The sequence below is a fragment of the Pygocentrus nattereri genome, chromosome 29, assembly GCF_015220715.1.
Source record: "Pygocentrus nattereri isolate fPygNat1 chromosome 29, fPygNat1.pri, whole genome shotgun sequence".
In the NCBI taxonomy this organism is placed as follows: Eukaryota; Metazoa; Chordata; class Actinopteri; order Characiformes; family Serrasalmidae; genus Pygocentrus; species Pygocentrus nattereri.
In genome coordinates, this window is record NC_051239.1 from 18,379,015 (window position 1) to 18,399,454 (window position 20,440).

Genomic DNA, 20,440 nt, shown 5'->3' on the forward strand with positions numbered 1-20,440 from the left:
GCTTCAAAGAAGTGGCCAATAACAGCCCTTCCTGTCCCTTAGCATTCTCATGCATATGAAATCAAACTTTCCATCACCGCGCTGCCTATTAATAATATTCCCTTTTCCTTGTCGTGTATGTCTTTTTTAATAGACGTAGCTTGCCAGTGGATGCCAAATCCCTCTTTGACCAGGACACAGGGGTCCTGGAGGTCCCTTTGTTTATACAGGTGGCCGATCAGGTAGGTGCCTTTCATGTGTTCTCCAGATCAGTGAAAAATAGCTCATGGCACTCCTTCTCTAATCGGTTTCTGCTATAGGTCAAGCTTTCTCTGCTGCTGGCAGGGCAACACACTTAGTGAGCTGCAGGCTTGTTATTCAGTTATCGATCTTAAACCTCATCATTCAGTAACTGTTATAAATTGTTCAGTAACTATTAAAGCTGGCACTAATAATTACAAAGCTCAAGCATTCGTCAGCATGTTGTATTCATTTCCACATCAGAAGCATAACAGTGCACCTAGTCAGCACAGAAGCAGCTTATTTTACAGCGCAATTTACAATAAATGCAAAGCAAGCATAAATGTTGCCAACCAATATTACATGAGTGCTAAATGCTTTAAGCTGGGAGCGTGTGTTAATAAAGTGATTGCTAATTTAGAATTCTTCATTAGAAATGTAACATGAGGCACCATAGGCTATAAGAAGTTAAGAAGTGTTTTTTGCTCATATTTTGACACTTGTTGGGGAAAATCTGAAGCTTTTTTTGATTCTACACCTAAATCGGTGTAAACGTAGACATTTGTGAGTGTGTGGGCAGAACAGTGCGGTATATTGTTCAGGGATGCAGCAATTAATCGACGTTGTCGAGAATGTAGATAACGAAAAAACGAATTATATTATCAATTAATTGGTGACATGTAGCTTAGCTTGATGAGCTTGATGACTATTCCAGGTCGTATTTACATCACATGACTAAAATAGGGAAATACGGTAGTACAGACTGCTGTTCGGCGTCATGCACAACCCCAAAAGTCCAAAACTATAAAAATGCCACTTGAATGTCATGGAAAAAGATCAGTTCCTGTGCATTATATGTAAAACTGGCAGCATGAGTATGAGAGAGAACATACACTATGTTCATGGCAGATACTTCGCAAAGCAAGATATTAATATCCTAGTCATTTATTTCTGCTGGTACTTGATGGAGTCTGTGATACTGAATATCCAAGTAAATCATCTAGAGCCTTTGGAATTAAAACAGGCCAAATGCATCACAGGTCCACCTCTGTACTTTACAAAAGAGATGAGGTACTTTTCTGAGTAGGTATCTGAGTCCACCGCAGACTCCCCTCTGCTGTTTGTTGTCAAAAAGCTCTATTTTGGTCTCATCTGACCACAGTCCAGTAATGTTTTGTGAACTGTACCAGCTTAAGTTTGTTGGTCCTTGACAGCAGAGGCTTTCTTCTGGCAGCCCCTCAAATGTAGTGACATAGGTGGTATTTGATTGAGGTTTGGGAGGCGTTATGACCCAGAGACCTTACTCATTTTTGCAATTTCCAATCCGTGATCCTTTGAGATTCTTTGTCCATGAGAACCATCCTCCTCACTGTGCGTGGGGTCAGTATAGGCATACATCCTCTTTCTGGCAGATTCTTAACATCTCCAGTTGTTTTTAGCTTCTTTATTATTGCCCTGACAGTGGAAACGGACATTTTCAACTGTTTAGCTATTTTCTTGTAGCCCCTTTCTTTTTGTGCAGCTCACCAACCTTTTGCCGCAGATCATTGCTGTATTCTCTGGTCTTGCTCATAGACCATGATGGATGACTGAGGGCCCTGTGTTTCATCTCATATATATATATATATATATATATATACCCTAGTTAATCAGGAAGTCATGGCTGACCACTAATGTCCTTAATTGCACAAGTGAACATTAAAACACTTCAGTTAGATTTCTCTTTTCAAGAATTTTAGGGGTGCTAATAATTCTGGCACACAGAGATTTGAGAAGAATATTTACCAATTACACATGGTAAGAGGCAGGTGATGTGTATCTCAGCCCCTCTTCATAGCCTCATAACTCTGGATATGAGTAACAAACAATCTCGCAATAAGATAGAACTCTTGAAACATTGAATTTGAAGGGTGGGAGCATTCATGGACCCCAGACGTTTAATGAAATGTATGGCTGTGTGAGTTCTTGAATATTTCACTAGAATTAAATAAAGATGTGGGAATGCCAGCTTATCAATTTTTCCAGTATTTCCAGATGAAAGAAGTCTCAGGATTAGTACTAAATCCTGTTGTACCAGTGCAGCACTACCTGCGTTAATACCCAGAGTCAACTTTGCTCAGGATGTAACACAAACTTGTCCTGTCCACATTATTTTTCACGTGACTGCTGTATTTCGAGATTGTGGTAAAATTAGCTTTAGCTAAGTCATGGAAAAAGTGCTTACTTGTTATTGCTTTATTTCTCATTATCATCAATACAGCCGAGTGAAGCTGAAAGTACAGCGGGGATGGCAATGTTACGAGAATAAACCGATTAAGAACCCGCTGAGCCTCTAAGGACATGTGCATGTAGCTTTATAATCACTACTTGAAAAAGCCCAGTTATTGTTGAAATCCCTGCCCCTTTAGCGTTGCTATGTTACATCATTGCTTTGCGTTTTATGCCTGTATTTGATAGTGTAAAGAAAACACAGAAGTTGAAATGGAAGGATTTTATTAGTGTGAGTAATTGGTGTAGACCATATATAGAATCTTCTGAGTAAGGCGTTTCTCTCATGTAGGTTCAGGTTTCTGTTGACACATTGATTGCAAACATTGGCCCAAAAGCATTTCGACATCAACAGGACAGATTATTTTCTGATTTTCTTTCTCTTACAAATTAGCTGTTTAAAATGGAAGAACTTCACTAGATGGGCATCTAAAAGTAGGCTATCGTGCTCAAATTACTCCCACTACTCCCCCTGCAGGAGGATAGCGAACGGTGAATCAGACCTGATTTCATTATTTTTTTCCCTTATGTATCAGATGCAGCATCTTTGCTGATATCAACTCACTACTGATGCCACGTAGCAGATCTCGAATGGATGTCCATGTTGGCATGCCATTCCTTTACTGCGTGGCTAAGCACATATTTCATCTCACGTAGCCAACTCTTATGTTAAACCACTCTGCAATGTGAAATTGAATGTGTTTTGAACATGTTTTGTCACCTGGAGCTTCCAGGCCTGCCGTGTATATCTGCTGTATACAGTTAAGCATATCTAGCTACGATGTATTTCATACTGCTGAATAATATGTGATACTTATGCAGCTCATTTCAAGATGCCTGACTTCCCTGAAAGACCAAACTGGGCCACACTGTGTTACTTTGATAAGAGACTGTGCTTATTTACTGTGTGGGTCAATTGTATTCAAGAGCACTTTAGTTATCTGGAGCTGCACATTGAGTAGTGTGAAGAGGGAGGTGGGGGTTCAATACGAGTGCAGTATAACTCACATAATCCCCAGAACTGGACGCTGGTTATCTTTCCTTTTCCAAAATCCTGCCCCCTCCACTCCTCCGTCTCTCAGCGTGTGTCCGCGGAGAGCAGGATCTCACCTCATCCGCTCGTCCTCACACCCAGGCGGAATCATCCTCGAGGCCAGGAAACACGCCGAGCTCAAACCTGTGCCCTAGACCAGAGCGCTGGCATGAACCACAACCCCCCCTTACTTTGTCCTCTCAACCACTCATCAAATATCCATGCATGTGACAAGCCAGGAAATAATTATGGAAACCTTGAGATTGTTGGCTACATAAAGTGAAAACCTAATTTAAGTCGCTGAATTTCATTATATATATTCAGCTTCCTGCCATTTTATATACTGAGGTTTCATTAAATATTCTCAGGTTTTCCTTTTTTATTTCTGATATTCTGATTCAAATCTCACATGGCTCATCTGACAACAGGGGACTTTTATTCTGACGTGCTCTTAAAAAAAAAAAAGTTGATGGGGTACTGCACGGTAAATAAGACCCCAACTGACCTTCATTATGCAATGCCAAGGTCAGCCTCCCTTTCACTAATCGTGAAAATTTGTCGTTTTGCCTGATTCAGTTTAACAAGGCATGTGGTGCGACCCCAGGATAACCATGAAAATCTCTTATTATTATTATTATTATTATTATTATTATATTATAATATTATTATATTATGTAATTCACTTGTTCAAATGATGTATATATAAACTTATGCTCAAAGGACTAAGGTTACTATGAATGTCCAGGCACAAAGACTAGTTTATACACTTAAACTGATGATCCTGTTTAAAAGTGAATTAAACAATTATAAAAGCTACAAGTCAGATGTCAGTGCATTGGTAGACTGCACAATACATAGTTGTAGATACAAATATATATCCCTCATATCATGTCCATTCAAGTATATGAAAGATGTCATTCCAAAATGCTGTATTAAATATATTTATGTATATTTCATAATATATAAAATAATATAATTTCTCTAATAAAGGAGGTATGCACCATAATATGGCACTTACATGTCTTGTATGTGTGAAGCCCACCCTGAACAGCTGATATAATGGGGGGGGGATTAAGCCCTTCAGATACATACAGTTGCATGCAAAAGTCAGGGTTTTGGTGGTGCACATCTCCTGATATACAGCAGCATACATGCCCATATCCTTGCCTGCTCGTCCTTCTGCCTGAGAGACTCGAAATATCTCACATACATGCACACGCATGCCCTACGCACATGCACACAATGCTGTTACCAAACCATTTGTGTCAAAGTACGGGTCTTTCATCGAATAGAGATACAAGAACGCAGCTTCATGTACCTCCATATTTGCCATCAATACACTTCTATGGCTCATTTCATATCATTTCTGTTTAGATGAAACCCAAACTCATTTCTCATCTGTAATGAGACGTTAGACAGGCCATTTGAAGTGTGGTAATAACCTGACAAGGCTAATCAGGAATGTTTCTGTTAGGTGAGACCCGTCCCATTCACAGTCCACGCAGTGGTCACTACATCCGATCTGGAGTTTGACCGTGCCGAGGTGGACTTTGGCCACTGCTCCGTCTTTGAGTCGGTCCGGACCAGCATCCGGCTCACCAACTACTCTTTATTGCCACAGGACTTTGGCTTTGTGGGCATTCCAAAGGTGAGTTCCATAAACTGCCAATCAAAAGCTTAAGTACATTTGATAGGAACTATATTTTGTAGGGTTTTTTTTTTAATTGATCATTGATGTTTTTGTAGTCAATTTTATGTATTTACAGAGAAAAAAACGTTAAAACTGAGGATGTGATTTTGAATTACTCAAAATAGCTACAATTTGCATTAATAGTAGTTTTATTCACAAGGCAATACAGTGCTTGATGTGTTTCCGGACTTCTTTATTTAAAATATTTGAAATGTTCTAAAACAATATTGTGAACCCCTCGCCCCTCCATTTAGGGCCTGAAAAGTAATTGGACAGTTGGTTGATCAACTGTTCCATGGCTGGGTGTGTGTTATTTCCTCATTATTTCACCTACAAGTTAGCAGATGTTGATTATAAGTGTGTGATAATAAGCATTTGAAAATCTGTTGCTGTCTCTCAGTATGAAGTCAAAAGAGCTGTCACTTCCGTCAAAGAAGCAGCAAAAATATTAGGCATGGCCAAATCATTCTTAAAAAGAAAGAACGCACTAGTGAGCTCTCTGGGAAGAGAAGAGTATGGAGATGGGAAGGACCTGCTCATGATCCATAGCGTACCGCCTCACCTGTCAGGCGTGGTGGAGGTAGCGTTTATTGATGATGTGATATCTAATAAAAGCAGCAGGATGAATTCTGAAAGGCTATATTATCTGCTCATAGTCAGCAATATGCATCATAACTTATTGGATGCCTTTCACCGTGCAGATAGACAATGGCCCTGAAGCATACTGTGAAAGCAACCCAAGACTTTAAGGCAAAGAAGTGGAATGTTCTGTAGTATCCAAGTCAACCACGTGGCCTCCAATCGAGCATGCATTTCACTTATTTAAGGCAAAACTGACAGTAAAACTCCCCAAGAACAAGCAGGAATAGGTTTAGATCATTATGAAAACCCCGAACATAAAACAAAACCTCAAGCAGGTGTACTTTTCACCACTAGTGTACAGCAGAACACAGCATGATACCAAGAGACACGGCATATGCCGCTCACAGCGTTAACATATGTCACTGAGAGCATTAAGTCAAGACAATGATCTACAGCACACATCTCACACACACACACACACACACACACACACACATTTTCTAAGCCGCTCCTCCCTCAGGATCATGGGGGGGGTTGGGGACGCTGAAGCCTATCCCAGCTGTCATCGGGCGGAAGGCAGGACACACCCTGGACAGGTCGCTAGTCCATCGCAGGGCAGACAGACAGACACACACACACACTCATGTCCAGTTGGCCTGCATGTCTTTGGACTGTGGGAGTAAACCGGAGAACCTGGAGGAAACCCACGCAGACACGGGGAGAACATGCAAACTCCACACAGAGAGGACCCTGGTCACCAGGCCAGGGAATCGAACCCAGGCACCCCCTTGCTGTGAGGCGACAGCGCTACCCACCACGCCACCATGCTGCCCACACACATCTCAGCACAAAACTAATACAGGATATACGAATATGCAAGGCTATTTATCTGGGCATTGATCTTGATTTGTGTTTTTCTAATGTTATAGTGTTTTTACAGGCAAAACACATTAACTGCCAAAATAACAGTGTTAAACCGTTTTCGTTCCTGCCTGCGACTTTGCATACCGTATGTCCAATATAAAATCTAAATTATTCGAATTTTGCTCAGTTCAGGTTTTGAAATATCACCAATGTATACACGGATCAGGCATAACATTCTGACCACCTCCTTGTTTCTATGCTCATTGTCCATTTTATCAGCGCCACTTACCATATAGGTGCACTTTGTAGTTCTACAGTCACAGCTTGTAGTCCATCTGTTTCTCTGCATACTTTATCACAGTGTTTTAAAACTCCAGCAGCACTGCTGTGTCTGATCCACTCATACCAGCACAACACACACTAACACACCACCACCTCAGTGTTACTGCAGTGCTGAGAATGATTCACCACCTAAATAGTAACTACCCTGTAAGGGTCCATGGGTGTCCAGACCACTGAAGAACAGGGTGAAAGCAGACTAGCAGCATATGCAGAGAAACAGATGGACTACAGTCTGTAACTGTAGAACTACAAAGTGCACCTATGTGGTAAGTGGAGCTGATAAACTGGACAATGAGTGTAGAAACAAGGAGGGGGTCATAATGCCTCATCAGTGTATTATTCCTCATAAAATACAAATATGGTTATGAATACTGGTTGTATGCTTAATATCTGCCGTACTTTTATCACAGCCCATCAGAAAGAGTGTGAAGCCCCCCATAGTTAGTCGTGCATACAGTGACACTCTTTTTCTCTAATAGGGTGGCCGGAAGGCATCATTAATGTGTTGTACATGATCTCATCAGCTATTTGTGGCTGTCCAAAATGCATATTAACATAGTACTTTAGAGACTGTTTTAGGAAATTAATTACTCCAGTTTTAGCCACTGCAGGTCCACCTACTATCTGTTACTAAGCTGATAACAGTAAATTATGATGACATAATCCTGCAATCACATTTTTCAGCATATAATGTGATATTACAGATAACATTTTGCAGTAGTGCAATAACACGCCTCCATTGATATAATATCACTGCTGTAGCCCTGATGTAATAACGTCTTTTAATGTTAAATGGCACACAATATATTTGAAATTCTGCACTATATGTGAAAGAGTATGATTACACTATGAATATGAAAAGCTTGTTATTGCAAATATTATACTGAACCGCAACACCTAACTTAAGGAAGGAACATACTACATGATTTTAAACACAAAGCAATTTAAGATGAAATCAAATGTACAGCAAAGGTATATACACTAAAAAAAATATTTGTTAATAAGTAAATATTTGAAGGTATGTGCAGTTCGCAGAGTGAAGGGAATTCATCCATCAGTAGATGCTTCTTTGGTGTCACCCTGTAACAAGTGACATGCCAAGCTAAAATAGCAGGCAAACAGTCTTTCCATGCGAGATAAATCCAGTCCATCTCAGATCTGTCCTGCAAAGGTAAAGGTCACTGCTATGGCACCTGTCCATGGGCCTTCTCAGAAATAGACTACTTCTGCCTAAAATTTCCATTGTGGGCAGTGCCCTGGCCTCCTAAGATGCCGTGGTCATCAAGGGGAAAAATCCATCTGTCCCTGACTTGGCTGCCTCAGGAAAGGTCCGCAGATTCCAAAATACTTGGATGAAATGCTAGATCTATTCTTTCACCTGCAAGAAAATGATGTCACAAGATGAGTCATGTCATAGAAATCCCTAGTTCAGTAGTGAGGGTACAGCAACATGGAAATGGATGCAACATGGATTTCATCATCTATGGTACATATTATCATTAAAAGATTCAGAGAATCTGGAGAAATCTCTGTACGCAAGAGACAAGGCTGAAAATCAATATTGGCTAGCTGTGATCTTTGGGCCCTCTGCATGCAGCACTGCATGAAACAGATTCAAATGATTCTGCAGTATAAATCACCGCAAGGGCTAAGAAACAGTTCCAAAAATCACTGTCTGTGAACACAGTTTATCTTTGCACCCACAAACTCTGCCCTACAAATAAGAAACCATATATAAACAGGGTCCAGAAACACCAGCGTCTTCTCTGGGCCCAAGCTTATTTAACATGCCCTGGGGTGAAGTGGAAAAGTGTACAGTGGTCTGTTGAATCAAAATTTGAATTTCTTTTGGGAAACCTTGGACCCTGCTTCCTCCAAGCTAAAGAGGAAAAGTGCATATGACATGGGTGACCTGGAAACCATCGATGCTAAACACTATGTACAGGTTTTGGAACAACATATGCTGCCATCCAGACGACGTCTTTTTCAGGGAAGGCCTTACTTATTTCAGCAAGACAATGTCAAACCACACTTTGCACATATTACAACAGCGTGGCTCTGTAGTAAAAGAGTCTGGACGTTACACTGGCCTGCCTGCAGTCCAGACCTGTCACCCACTGAAAACATTTGGCGCATTATGAAACGAAAAATACGACAAAGGAGACCCTGAACTGTTGCGCAGGTGAAATTCTGCTTAAAGCAACAATTGGAAAATATTTCTCTTTCAAAATTACAGTGAGTGGTCTCCTCAGTCCCCAAACACTTACAGTGTAGAGTAGTGGAAGTGGTGCTACACAGAGGTAAATATACTCCTGTCCCAACTTTTTTGAAATATGTTGCTGGCATCAAATTCAAAAAAGGCATATAATTTTCAAGAAAAGTAAAGAGGCACCAGGTCTAGGCCACTCCACAACTTTGGAGCATGACATTTTCTGGGTCTTTATTTTCCACATAAGCAACATTCATTCAAGGCTCAGGAGGAAGATGAACATGTCCCACTTGGTATAATAAGGTGAACCGTGCCCCACAATGCCAGCTTTCAGTAATTCCCTTGTTTTTTTATGTGGAGAACTCTAGTGGGAAGCCAGATGTTCACATGGCATGCTGCCGCAAGCATGCAGGTCATATTGAGAACCAGATATAGGAATTTGAACCCGCAAGCCTGTGGCAGCACATATGCCAGTGAGCTTATAGATACAGCTTTCCTGAGTAGGGATACACAGCATGGACTGTTTTAAGACTGTAAGTACCTGACCGCCTCTACTGAGTCGGTTTGGTTTGTGGACTTGCTTGTAAATATGTTGTAAACACCAGCTACTGTTATTAACCCTTCAGATAACTTTCCACCATCTAAGATATTTATTAATTGCCATTGGTGCTTTTTTGGGGTTTTTTTTTTTTTTTTTTTTTTTGCTTCCTAAAAACAATTTTTTTTAAGTTCATAGGCACCTTCTCATACAGCATTTCTCCAAAATTAAGGACATTAATAGAGAGTTTGTTTGATTTTTGCTGCAGAAACAGCTTTTACTCCTATGGCCTCACGCTAGATGTTGAACCATGTCTGTGAGGATTTGATTGTATTTAGGGACAGGGGCATCAGCGAGCCAAGCCAACATTGGGTATGGTGATCTTAGGCTCATGTGCGGGAGTCCCATTTTATTGGTCAGTGCTTTTGTGTGACTATACACACTGTGTGTGCAAATAAACACCTGTGTCAGCAAAGGATGCACCTACAAAGTACTAAAAAAAAAGTAAAAAGAACTGTCTGAATATTTTTGGACAAGTTCAAAGCAATAACATAGAACAGACTGACAGAATTTTTTATTTGTTTTGTTTTTATAGGGAGCTGTAATAATATAGTTTTGCACAGAGCTGTCTAACACCTTAGACTATGTTGGTTGCACATGATCTTTTCTCTCACCACTTGCAAAATGTATGGGCTTTTTTGATCGCTGAGTCTGTGCCAGTACCAACAGCTGACTTTTTTCTCTGTAGTTCATTAACGTTCAGCCTAATGATGGCTTTGGCACCCTGCTGCCACTGCAAACCCTGGAAATCGATCTGATCTTCAGCGCTTCAAAAGCTGGAGAGTACAACTTTAAGCTGAACTGCAAGTCTGGAATTAACAGGTAAGGTACAAGCAAATTTTTTTGTAGGTTACATGTACCTTTTGTTTTATTTACGTTTTTATTTTTATTTATGTTTGCATGAATTTCATTTAAATTTCAATACTATCTTAATTGTTATGGGATGAAAATATTTAACATTTAATATATATTATATATAATATATTTAATATTTAATAGTATTTTTTTCAAACATTACATCATTCAAATACTGTGTCTTAATCAACATATGCCACCAAAGCTCAAATTTCAGTGAGTGTTTTTGTAACGAGGAGCGAGGTAGCGGACGCATGTGCGGAGGTAAGCGACTTTTATTGAGGGCAAATCCAAAATCAGGGTCATAATGGTCTGAATTCATGTAGCCAACACAGAGAGATTGAGGTACAGACATGACGAGAAACACAAACAACCAAACAGTTCTAACAACAACAAAGACCAACACAAAGACCAGCACTAGACTACGGAGAAAACAGGACTTAAATACAAGAGAGTTAACGAGGGACAGGCGGAAACCAGGTGGCAACAATCAGGGGCAGAGTAACCAAACAAGGGGCAGGACTAGAAAACCAAAACAAACGCACATGGATGGAAATGTAAACAAAAGGCACATGGAGTAGTGGGAGGAGCCAACCGTGACAGTTTTTTTTTTTTTTGACTGATTTTATTAGCCCTTTTTTTTTACCCAAAATTTACAGTGTCAGGTATGTAAACACATAAAAACACTAGCACATTTGCTATACTTTTTCTTAGCCAAAGTTTCATAAATTCATAAATAACATTATTTGCTTTTTAAAGCTACACTATACGACTTTCAAGGATTTGGAGACCTCTCTAGAAATGTGGAATCAGACGCTACATGTGAAAGAACATTCTGTATTATCAGTTGTACTTTGGATCCCTTCCCCTATAGGATGAGTCTGATGATTGTGAACACGCTGAAAATGTATTCAAAGAGAAATCGGCCAAAAGAAGTTTTCAGAAGACCAAGTTTTGACTGAGTTCTCTTTGAATACTCTTTCAAGGCGCTCTGAGTTGAAACAGATGGTAATATATTCTTACTTTTCTATTTAGAGACTTCATGTTATCATGTCGTGCCATCGGTGTCCGCCCTTTACTGGAGCTTTCTGGTTCAGTGGTGCAGTTTGGTGGTACAGCAGTAGGAGACAACTCCACTGCCGTTCTGTACGTGCTGAACTCCCATACCAGCTGCAATGAGTATACACATGCTGTGCCTCGGGAGGGCAAGGGCCCCATACCTCCTGTGGGTCCCAGACTCTTCGCATTCGCCACGCCAGAAAATTCTGAAATCACGGTGACCCCTGCTACAGGACGCGTTATGCCTGGACAGGTACTGACCACGGCAGCCAAGGCAGGGAAGCTTGCAATGTTTCACTGTCTGGACTTGATAGCATCATATGCAAATTTAACCAAGATTCATGCTGCCTTTGTGCAGATTATTGTTTTATTATTTATTTTTGTCATGCTATACGATGCTACATAAGTTGCTTATGCCCTATTAAAAGACAGTGGTCCTCTGTTCCAGTCCAGGGGTCCTGAAACAGTGCATGTTTTGGTGTGTAGCCAGATTTTTACCACAAGACAGCCCTTACACGTTGCAGTTAACACTGTCAATAACAATACAATTTTATGTTAATTATACTCATTGAAAGAGGCTGAAAACATTCTGCTGCATGTTCAGATTCTAACCCTTCCATCAATAAATAAATAAATGTAACTGAATATATGAATATATATATTTTTTATTTATCTAATGCAGTGCAATGTTTATATAAATGAATGTAAAACACATGTAGGAAAACATCAATAGCTTGAGACTTCAAAGGGTTAAAGAGAGAAGGAAAAACACAGAAAGTATGCATTGCATGGGGTCCCACATAACCATATGCAAACGTTACACCCTCTACAGGGGGCACACTTATGGCACATTTTTTATTTTAGAATTTCTTTTTATCCAATACCTGAAACACAACAGATAAAAAGAAACTGTGCAGCTAAATGTAACAATATTCAGGTTCCCTGTATAGAAACAATCCTAGATCATTTTTTAAATTAGAAAATCAACAAAACATGCAGTTTGTCTGAGGCTGTTCAAATATTTGCATACAACTGTATGCCCCCCTGAGAAGGGGCAGAGAGATGGGTGGAAGAGATGGGTGGCAATCTGAAATTGTAGATCAGTAAAGTGTGCATATATACGGAAAAATAAAGTAGATACAGGATCATTTCATAAATACTGCCTACATACTGTATAAAGTAAGCAGTGTGTTTATATTTTTGCCCCACAGCAGCTTAATGATCCTTGATTGTCCACAGAGGTGTCTGGTGCAGGTTACTTTCAGCCCGTCTCTGTCTGATGACGACATCAGGGCGGAGGCTGTTCGATTGGTGTGCCATAGTGAGGAGCTGCGTGTGCAGGAATTTCAGAAAGCTAATGCTGAGGCCAGCTGCAGCACAGAGCCTAAAACAGTGGTAGGAATTTAAGCATTCTTCAACTACGTAAAACCAATTTTTCCATTGCTTCAAATGTCAGACAAGACGTGTTTCTGTGATCTTGAACTGGAGCTAGGAGGCTCCATATATATTAGATTGTGTATATAATTTCCACTTCATTTACCCATAGAGTAACATTAAGTGACTTGATGAGGAGTGACACCCGACACTAATGAGAGCAGAGCACAGTCCAGTTACAGAGGATATAGAATATAGGCCGGTTAAAGCGTAGCAGACAGTGATCAACGGTGCAGGACTGTCAAACGTTTCACCTGGTTTGCAGTTGATAGGCACAGGTTTCACAGCTAACAACTACACAGTGAAAATGTGGAAGGATATCTTGCTTTTATCATTGGTTATTGTTAAGGTTGGGAATAAAACAGAACCGTGTCCGTTTTGCAGTAAAAGCAGTGTTGCTGTGTGTAGTCATGAGCGCTGTTCTAGTTCTTGTTATTTTATTTAAGCACTGTGTTGTTGCTGACCATTTCTAGTGTACTGACCAAGTTGTGTTATTTACCTTTTTAATCCGTGAAAGCTGTAGCACTGTGCAGTAGCGGGAAACTTTTTGGGTGTTCAGATTATTCAGTAGGGTAGGTTCTGGGGAGAGATGTTAAAGTGAGGAATGTCAAGTGTAACATGAGACCGTGAGACTAGACCTAAATGAGTGAGGCTGAGAGTTGGCAGCACTGCAAGTGTGTGTTGATTTAGGCTTTCGGTCTTGATGCTACTTGGTGACTTATGAGCTTACATAACTTGATAGCTACATTATCCTTGTAGCACCAGTGCAAACTTCAGTCACCAAACATGTTTTGACTGATCGACTACATTTGGGGTAAAGGGACAATTATGTTCCTTTGATTTTGGACATCAAGATGTCCAGTTTTATTAAGATGTCAGGCAGATGTCAGTGGTTTATGAAAAAGCTGTATTCTCTGGCTACAGTTAAGCACCACAAATGAAAACAATGGAGCCAACGAAAGCATTTCTGTCCTACTTTTCCTGTTCAGAACCAAAAGGAGACGCAACAGGATGCAAAGAAAGGAAAGAAGCCTCCCATAAACCATGGCTCGGGCAGACTATCTTTGAGGGAGAAGGGCAGCAAAACATCTCTGACCCCAAAAACGGACAGTCCCTTTCATCCACCGAATCCAGCAGACATTCAGAAGGGGTCAGTTTTAAGGGTGAAAATGGCCAATTATGATAGTTTACAAAGTATCATGGTATTTTGTGTGAATAACAGTATTAATGCATAAATCTATGATAATATCACTCTTCTGATATCATATTTCATATTTCAGTTATCATAACTGAATTTTCAACAAAACTGAATTTTCTTTTCTTTTTTAATCAAAGTTTAATGTATTGCTTAAACAGTGTCGGAGTTTTAAAACACACCATTCACTCTCTGAACCATACACTTCATATATAAAAACTCATATATGTGTGTATATACGTGCAAAAGCAGCCCATTTTGAATTCACTGTTTTTGTGACATCACGAAAAGCAATATGATTGCATATATCTGTAATTCACCCTAGAGCACTTTAGCCCCCTCCTTCACATTATTTGCGTTAAATGCAGTGTTTTAGCCCAAACTGCTCTTTGAATGAGGTAAAGTACATGGCAGCCAATCAGAACAGAGATCAGTATACATACATCATGCACAGAAACAGCAGACAGAGAAGTTGGAATTTTCAGGCCACCAAAAGAGGAAAAAGGCCAAAATTTTGCCATGTCCAGTCCGTATGCTTTACATATTAAAATAAGGTGTTTTCATTGTTGTACAGAGGAGCCCTAGAATTCAGCTTTGTTGGGAAAATGTTATGATTTGGGGCTGCTTTGCTGCCTCAAGGCCTGGTCAACTTACGGTTATAGAATTGGCTATGAATAACAGATAGTGCTTGAGGAGAATGTGAGGCCTTCGGTCAAAAATGATCCCAAACATACAAGTAAATCTACAAGGGAATAGCTAATAAGAAAGAAATGAAGGGTTATAGAATGGCCTATTCAAAGCCCAGATCTGAATTGTAAGCAATGCCTCAAACATTGCACAGTTGAAAAAAAATCTGCCTGGAGGACAGGACAAATATCCCCCCTAGTGTATGTGTAGCAAAGTGTAAGAAATTCCTACACAGAAGCCCAGATAAGTTGAATTTCATTTTTAAAAACTGATGAAATCAGTTGCCTTAATAAGAGTTAAGTAATGCGTAATGAAAACTTAAAACATCCCGTTATTACACCTAAAAGAGATGTTGATTTAACTTTTTATGCATTATACCAGTTGCTTTGCTCAATGTTTGTCCTTAGTATCTTGAGTTCAATTAAATAAAATATTGATTTCTACTTAGTTATTCGTTTTTATTCCATTTAATGTAAATATCATAAAGAAATATTCATGGAAAACATAACGTTGTTTCAGCTGAAAGGGGGCAGTGCTTGAATCTCACTGAAGCCAGGGTTATACTTAATAAAGTCAAGCAAAAGTTTCAATTGAAGATCAAATACTAATGAAAAACAGAAACATTGCATTGGATGCACCTATTTCTTCACATGACTGTAAGATATAAAAATACTTAAAGTGGAATTACATCAATCTTTCCGAATTTCTGCATAATTAATGGTTAATATGTAAAAAAAAGTGGAATTCAGACATCTGAAGAGTTTAATGCCTCTAAAAGCTCATATAAATGTATATTTATGCAATAATATGCAAATATTATTACATGAAGTGGTTATGAACATGTAGCCTGATGCCTGAGACGTTGTTTTACAAGGGTTTTGAGATAAAGTTTTGGCCTAAAATGTATGTAGTTTTTAAACTGTAGTTTTTAAATCCTTCATGGCAGAGAGCTATATGAAGGGTGCTGTAAAACAAAGCAGTACACAAATAAAAGTCATATTTTTTCAGATTTATCAGTATTTTACCTTTCTCAGCATTACGTATAAATACCGAGAAAACATGCGCAAGGTCAGTGGTCATTTCGGATAGTAACAAAATGAATGTAATTATGTAATTTAGTGTGTGCAATTGACATCTAGACCCCTGGTTCCCATAAACATAGCTGTGAAGAAATCTGTTTAAGTTTCTCTACAATAAGCCATTTCACATCAAAGCACCTCTTTTACATCACATTGACTGAACTGAGCAGAACACTTAACCACAAACCACAGTAGAACAGTTTATGGGCTCAGGTATTGTGATATGGTTTGTGCTATGGGGCCTCTTGACATTTCCAGCTATAGTTGGTATTGTTGAATTTGCACAGTTTATGGAATTGGTTCATAATTGAAAAGGCAACTAAAAACATGATTATTATGTTCTTTGTTTCTGCTAGCTCAAATGAGTATGCAGCAGGAAAGGCCTCTCTCCTTCGCTCTTTTAAAGAGCGGTACAGCCGTTATGTCATCCCCTGCTTTGTGTCCAATGGCGACATTACGCAACCGGAGTCTGAGGAGTCTGTATACAGGTAAGCTTCTGGCCATAGCTTAAGTGAACCGCAGTTCAGAGAAAGGAAAATGGGCATGCATATAGAAAGCATAAAAATAAAGGTGAAATGTTTTTTGCAGCGTCCGCTTTCCACTTCCAAGAAGAGACGTGCAGTGTGAATAATCCAAATCTTTTTTAGACAGTTTAAAAAACTGCATGAGCTTACAACAGTCCTGAAAATACACATAGAACAAGGAAACAAGCATTTTTCTTTCTCCTTTAATTACAGTGGGAATCACTGTAAAAAGCGCTAGTATTGCTGACCACTTTCAGTGTGATTGATCTTCAGCCTGAATTCAGTGTGATGTGGAAGTTGCTGACGCATTCCTTAAATGTCCACCTTAAAGAACACAGCGCTTGTCTTGAGGCTCTGCTAACCAAAAGACAAACTTCTCTATAGCCCCTATAACACTCTCTACCTGGAACTGCATTGCCCAGCTGTCAGACCAGCACTGGTGGTCATTTCTGACAGTGGGGAGACCACAGTTGACTTCAACCAGGTGTTAGTAGGTAAAGCACAATTTGTATTCCTCTTACTTTCCATACCTTTGATTATTAGTGTTTAAAGTTTTATTTGCTTGGTTTTGCTGCTCCAGGTCAGAAAGTTTTGAAAAAGGTGACAATCCAGAACATTTCATCAGAATGCGTGAAGGTATCCTCCCTCAAAGCTGAACCTCAAAGCTACAGCGAATTATGTGAAGTGTTATTGTTATTGCCAGAATTATCATTGCAGTTGTTCTTAATATTAAAGCTGCAATATATAAGATTTTGGACTTTGGAGACCTTTCTGGTAGGAATGTGTAATTGCATGCAGCATGTGGAAGGATGTTTTGTAACAGCGGTTGTCTTTCAGACCCCTTCCCAGAGTGAACGAATCTAATGATTGCAAGCACATTAAAAGTAAATGTATTCAAAGAGAACTGAATCATCTACTGTTGTCACTATGTCTTCATCAATGTACCACTGATTTTGCATTTGAGACCTAAACATCAAGCTGGACCTTCTTTTTAAGGATGTGTGTGTGATTTTAATGAAATGAAGACAGATGACGATTTTAGTGAAGTGAAGACAGATGACGTGGTCTGAATACTCCTGGAAAATAAGACCCAACATCACTGACTTATCTAAACGTTTATTTCTGGCCTTACAAGGTGCCTCAGTAATGCTCAGAAGATCTTATCTCGTGCTTTAACGTTTGTTCCATCACTGCAACTTATGTATTAAATATTATTCTTAACGTGAGCTATAGCTGAAGTCTTCAGTGTTGGATCTATATGGGCCATTCTCCGTGCTGAACGCTATGAGGGAGGTCAGACCTGGAGACACCCACACACTACGGCTGGCTTTCGTACCAGCACTGGCAAAAAAGGTGAGTAGCACTGACCTCTGCTGGAGTGCACCACAAATGGCAGAAGACCTTACACGGACACAAGACGTACACTTCCTTATGTCTATACTCACTGTCCATTTTATCAGGTTCTGACTTGTATGTGTGTGTGTGTGTGTGTGTGTGTGTCTGCTGGTCACGGGCAGCTGTGTTACGGGGGTCTTTAAACAATCCAGTGTCGCTGATAATCGTCGAGCTGCCAAAAATATCCATGTTAGGTGGACAGAAGCTGTCTGCCATTGAAGGACACCAAACAAACTGCCTTTAACTTCACATCTAAAAGCTGGACTAATAAAATATGTGTGTCCACTAGAGTGGACAGTAAGTCGACTCTGTTCAAAAACTCCAGCAACACTGCTGTCGCTGATCGGTACAACACTCATTAACATGTCACTACCAAGTCAGTGTCACTGCAGTGTGACAATGATCCACCACCCAAACACTACCTTCTCAGTGGTGGTCTTATTGGGGTCCAGGGGGGCTAACAAATTTGAAAAGTTGGAATATGCTCTGTAATTGTTGAACTGCAAAGTGCCCCTATATGGTAAAAACATTCTAACGCAGTTCTTCAGAACTCCACACATTTCATGTTATCATATATTTCATTTAAGTGATTGGGGGTTAGGTGTCTTGCTCAAAGACACCTCAGACATGGACTGTCGGCGCTGGGGATCGAAGCGGCAACCTTCCGGTCACTGGGCCAGTTCCCTAACCTCCAGCCCACGACTGCCCCCATAGCAAGTGTTAATTGTTATATTATCATGTTATTCTAATAATTAAGGCATTCACTTTGTTCACATCAAAGACAATAGATAAAAGGCAGCTTTGAATAGAGCTCTTATGGAAATGAGGTACGTATTCTGACTGAATTAACACAGGAATTGTAAGACAACATGAAATGTGTGGACCTGGGGGTTCTAATGCCTATGTCAGGGGGTTTTAACTTTTGGAATCAGGCCCACCCTTGGGGGTCGCAGCATGATCCCCGGAGTCATGAGAGTGGTGCTGCAAGATGTATATACCTTTTCAAAGACAGAGAAAATCATTTTGATGAGCTCATACAAGCTTGGCTGAATGGCTCCATCTACAGGCCACAGAAGACATACTTAACGTTGTTTATGAATCTGTTGATCTGTTGAATGAGCCGCTTCTTACTGACAGAGGGTCATGATGGGCCACTGAACTTTTAAGCATTTTTCAGCACCAGGCTAAGGATTTGTCATTTGTGGTGAAGTGGTAGATGAGGAATGCAGGTCCAGTAAGTGAGCAGACTCACTTTTTGATTATTCTTCTGTAATTTCCTTAACATTTATACTATGGGAGGAGGGGGTACCTTGGAAAAGGATGGGGGTCGCAAAATACTTTTATCCCCAAAAAATGGTTGCCATGGCAAAAAGCTTAGTAACCGCTGGTCCAGGTGTATGTAACATTTAGGCCTCAACTGTAGGTGGACAGTGAGTATAGGTATATTAGAAACGGCATCCACCTTTACTTAAATGGGTCTTACCCAAGTAGAATTTCAAGACCAGACATGAAATCCTCTAACCCTGTGGTACTCAGTGCTCACCAACCTTTCTCCTGGAGATCTGCCATCCTACAGACTTCAGCTCCAGCTCTGTTTGACCCATGGGATCCATCTAACTCTTGCCTTCAGAAATGACTGATTTGCTGAATAAGGAGGTTAGATCTGGGTTGGCGGTGAAACCTGCAGAATGGTAGATCTCCAGGAGGAGCATTAGCGACCACTGATCTAAGCGCATTACAAAAGCTGAGCTCCAGATTGATCCTCAGTAGTTCTGTAGGTGTAGAAAGGGTCCTTGTTTGCATTATATAATGCAAATTGGAACAGTCTAGAAAGGATCTTTTTCCATGATGTTAGAAAAGGAATCAGTCCACAAAATACTGTTGATGTTTATAATAGGAAGCTGGCAAGCAAAGCATTAATTTATTTGTAATCAAATGCTTTGTGAGCAAAAACCTGTTCAACTCACTGACAGCAGATCATTTAATGTGGTGTATTTAATTCCTCTTAAATGGATAGACTGAAGAATTAACATAATAGCATTTTGTTAATTTTACTATGCATTTTACTGGATGTTTAAAAATTGTGTAGTAGCTACTTTCATCTGCTGGCATTTCTCTTGAACTTTTGGGTAAGCTGCATGCGCGAAGGATTATGGATTGCAGAAGATCTGAGAAGGATGCCCAATCTAAATCTCTGGACTCCAGACTTGCAAAGATGCTAACTTCATGTGCGTGTTACCAAGAAAGACCACAGGGCCATAAGGCGGTCTACAGTGCCAATCATCCATACCATAAATGGGATAATGCTGTTTTTCTGTGAACTTCCAAACACAACATGAACTAAACAGGAGGAGCTAAACACATAAAAAAATGAGATGGTTCAGACGTGTATGTTTTGGTGTCAGTA

General features: G+C 39.9%; 1 protein-coding gene across 4 annotated transcripts in view; it reads left to right on the plus strand.

The window, feature by feature from the left end:
• cfap74 (cilia and flagella associated protein 74) overlaps positions 1 to 20,440 on the plus strand; it is a 115,585-nt gene that overhangs the window by 78,484 nt on the left and 16,661 nt on the right. For all 4 annotated transcript variants that reach the window (XR_005129898.1, XM_037535979.1, XM_037535980.1 and 1 more), the window contains exons 23-32: positions 134 to 221; positions 4,995 to 5,168; positions 10,494 to 10,627; positions 11,696 to 11,972; positions 12,959 to 13,114; positions 14,143 to 14,303; positions 16,471 to 16,602; positions 17,023 to 17,132; positions 17,219 to 17,274; positions 17,872 to 17,991. Coding sequence is in view for 3 of the 4 variants with exons in the window: in XM_037535979.1 (XP_037391876.1) it covers positions 134 to 221; positions 4,995 to 5,168; positions 10,494 to 10,627; positions 11,696 to 11,972; positions 12,959 to 13,114; positions 14,143 to 14,303; positions 16,471 to 16,602; positions 17,023 to 17,132; positions 17,219 to 17,274; positions 17,872 to 17,991 (1,408 nt within the window). In the remaining variant the exon portion in view is untranslated. The remainder of the gene's footprint in view (positions 1 to 133; positions 222 to 4,994; positions 5,169 to 10,493; positions 10,628 to 11,695; positions 11,973 to 12,958; positions 13,115 to 14,142; positions 14,304 to 16,470; positions 16,603 to 17,022; positions 17,133 to 17,218; positions 17,275 to 17,871; positions 17,992 to 20,440) is intronic.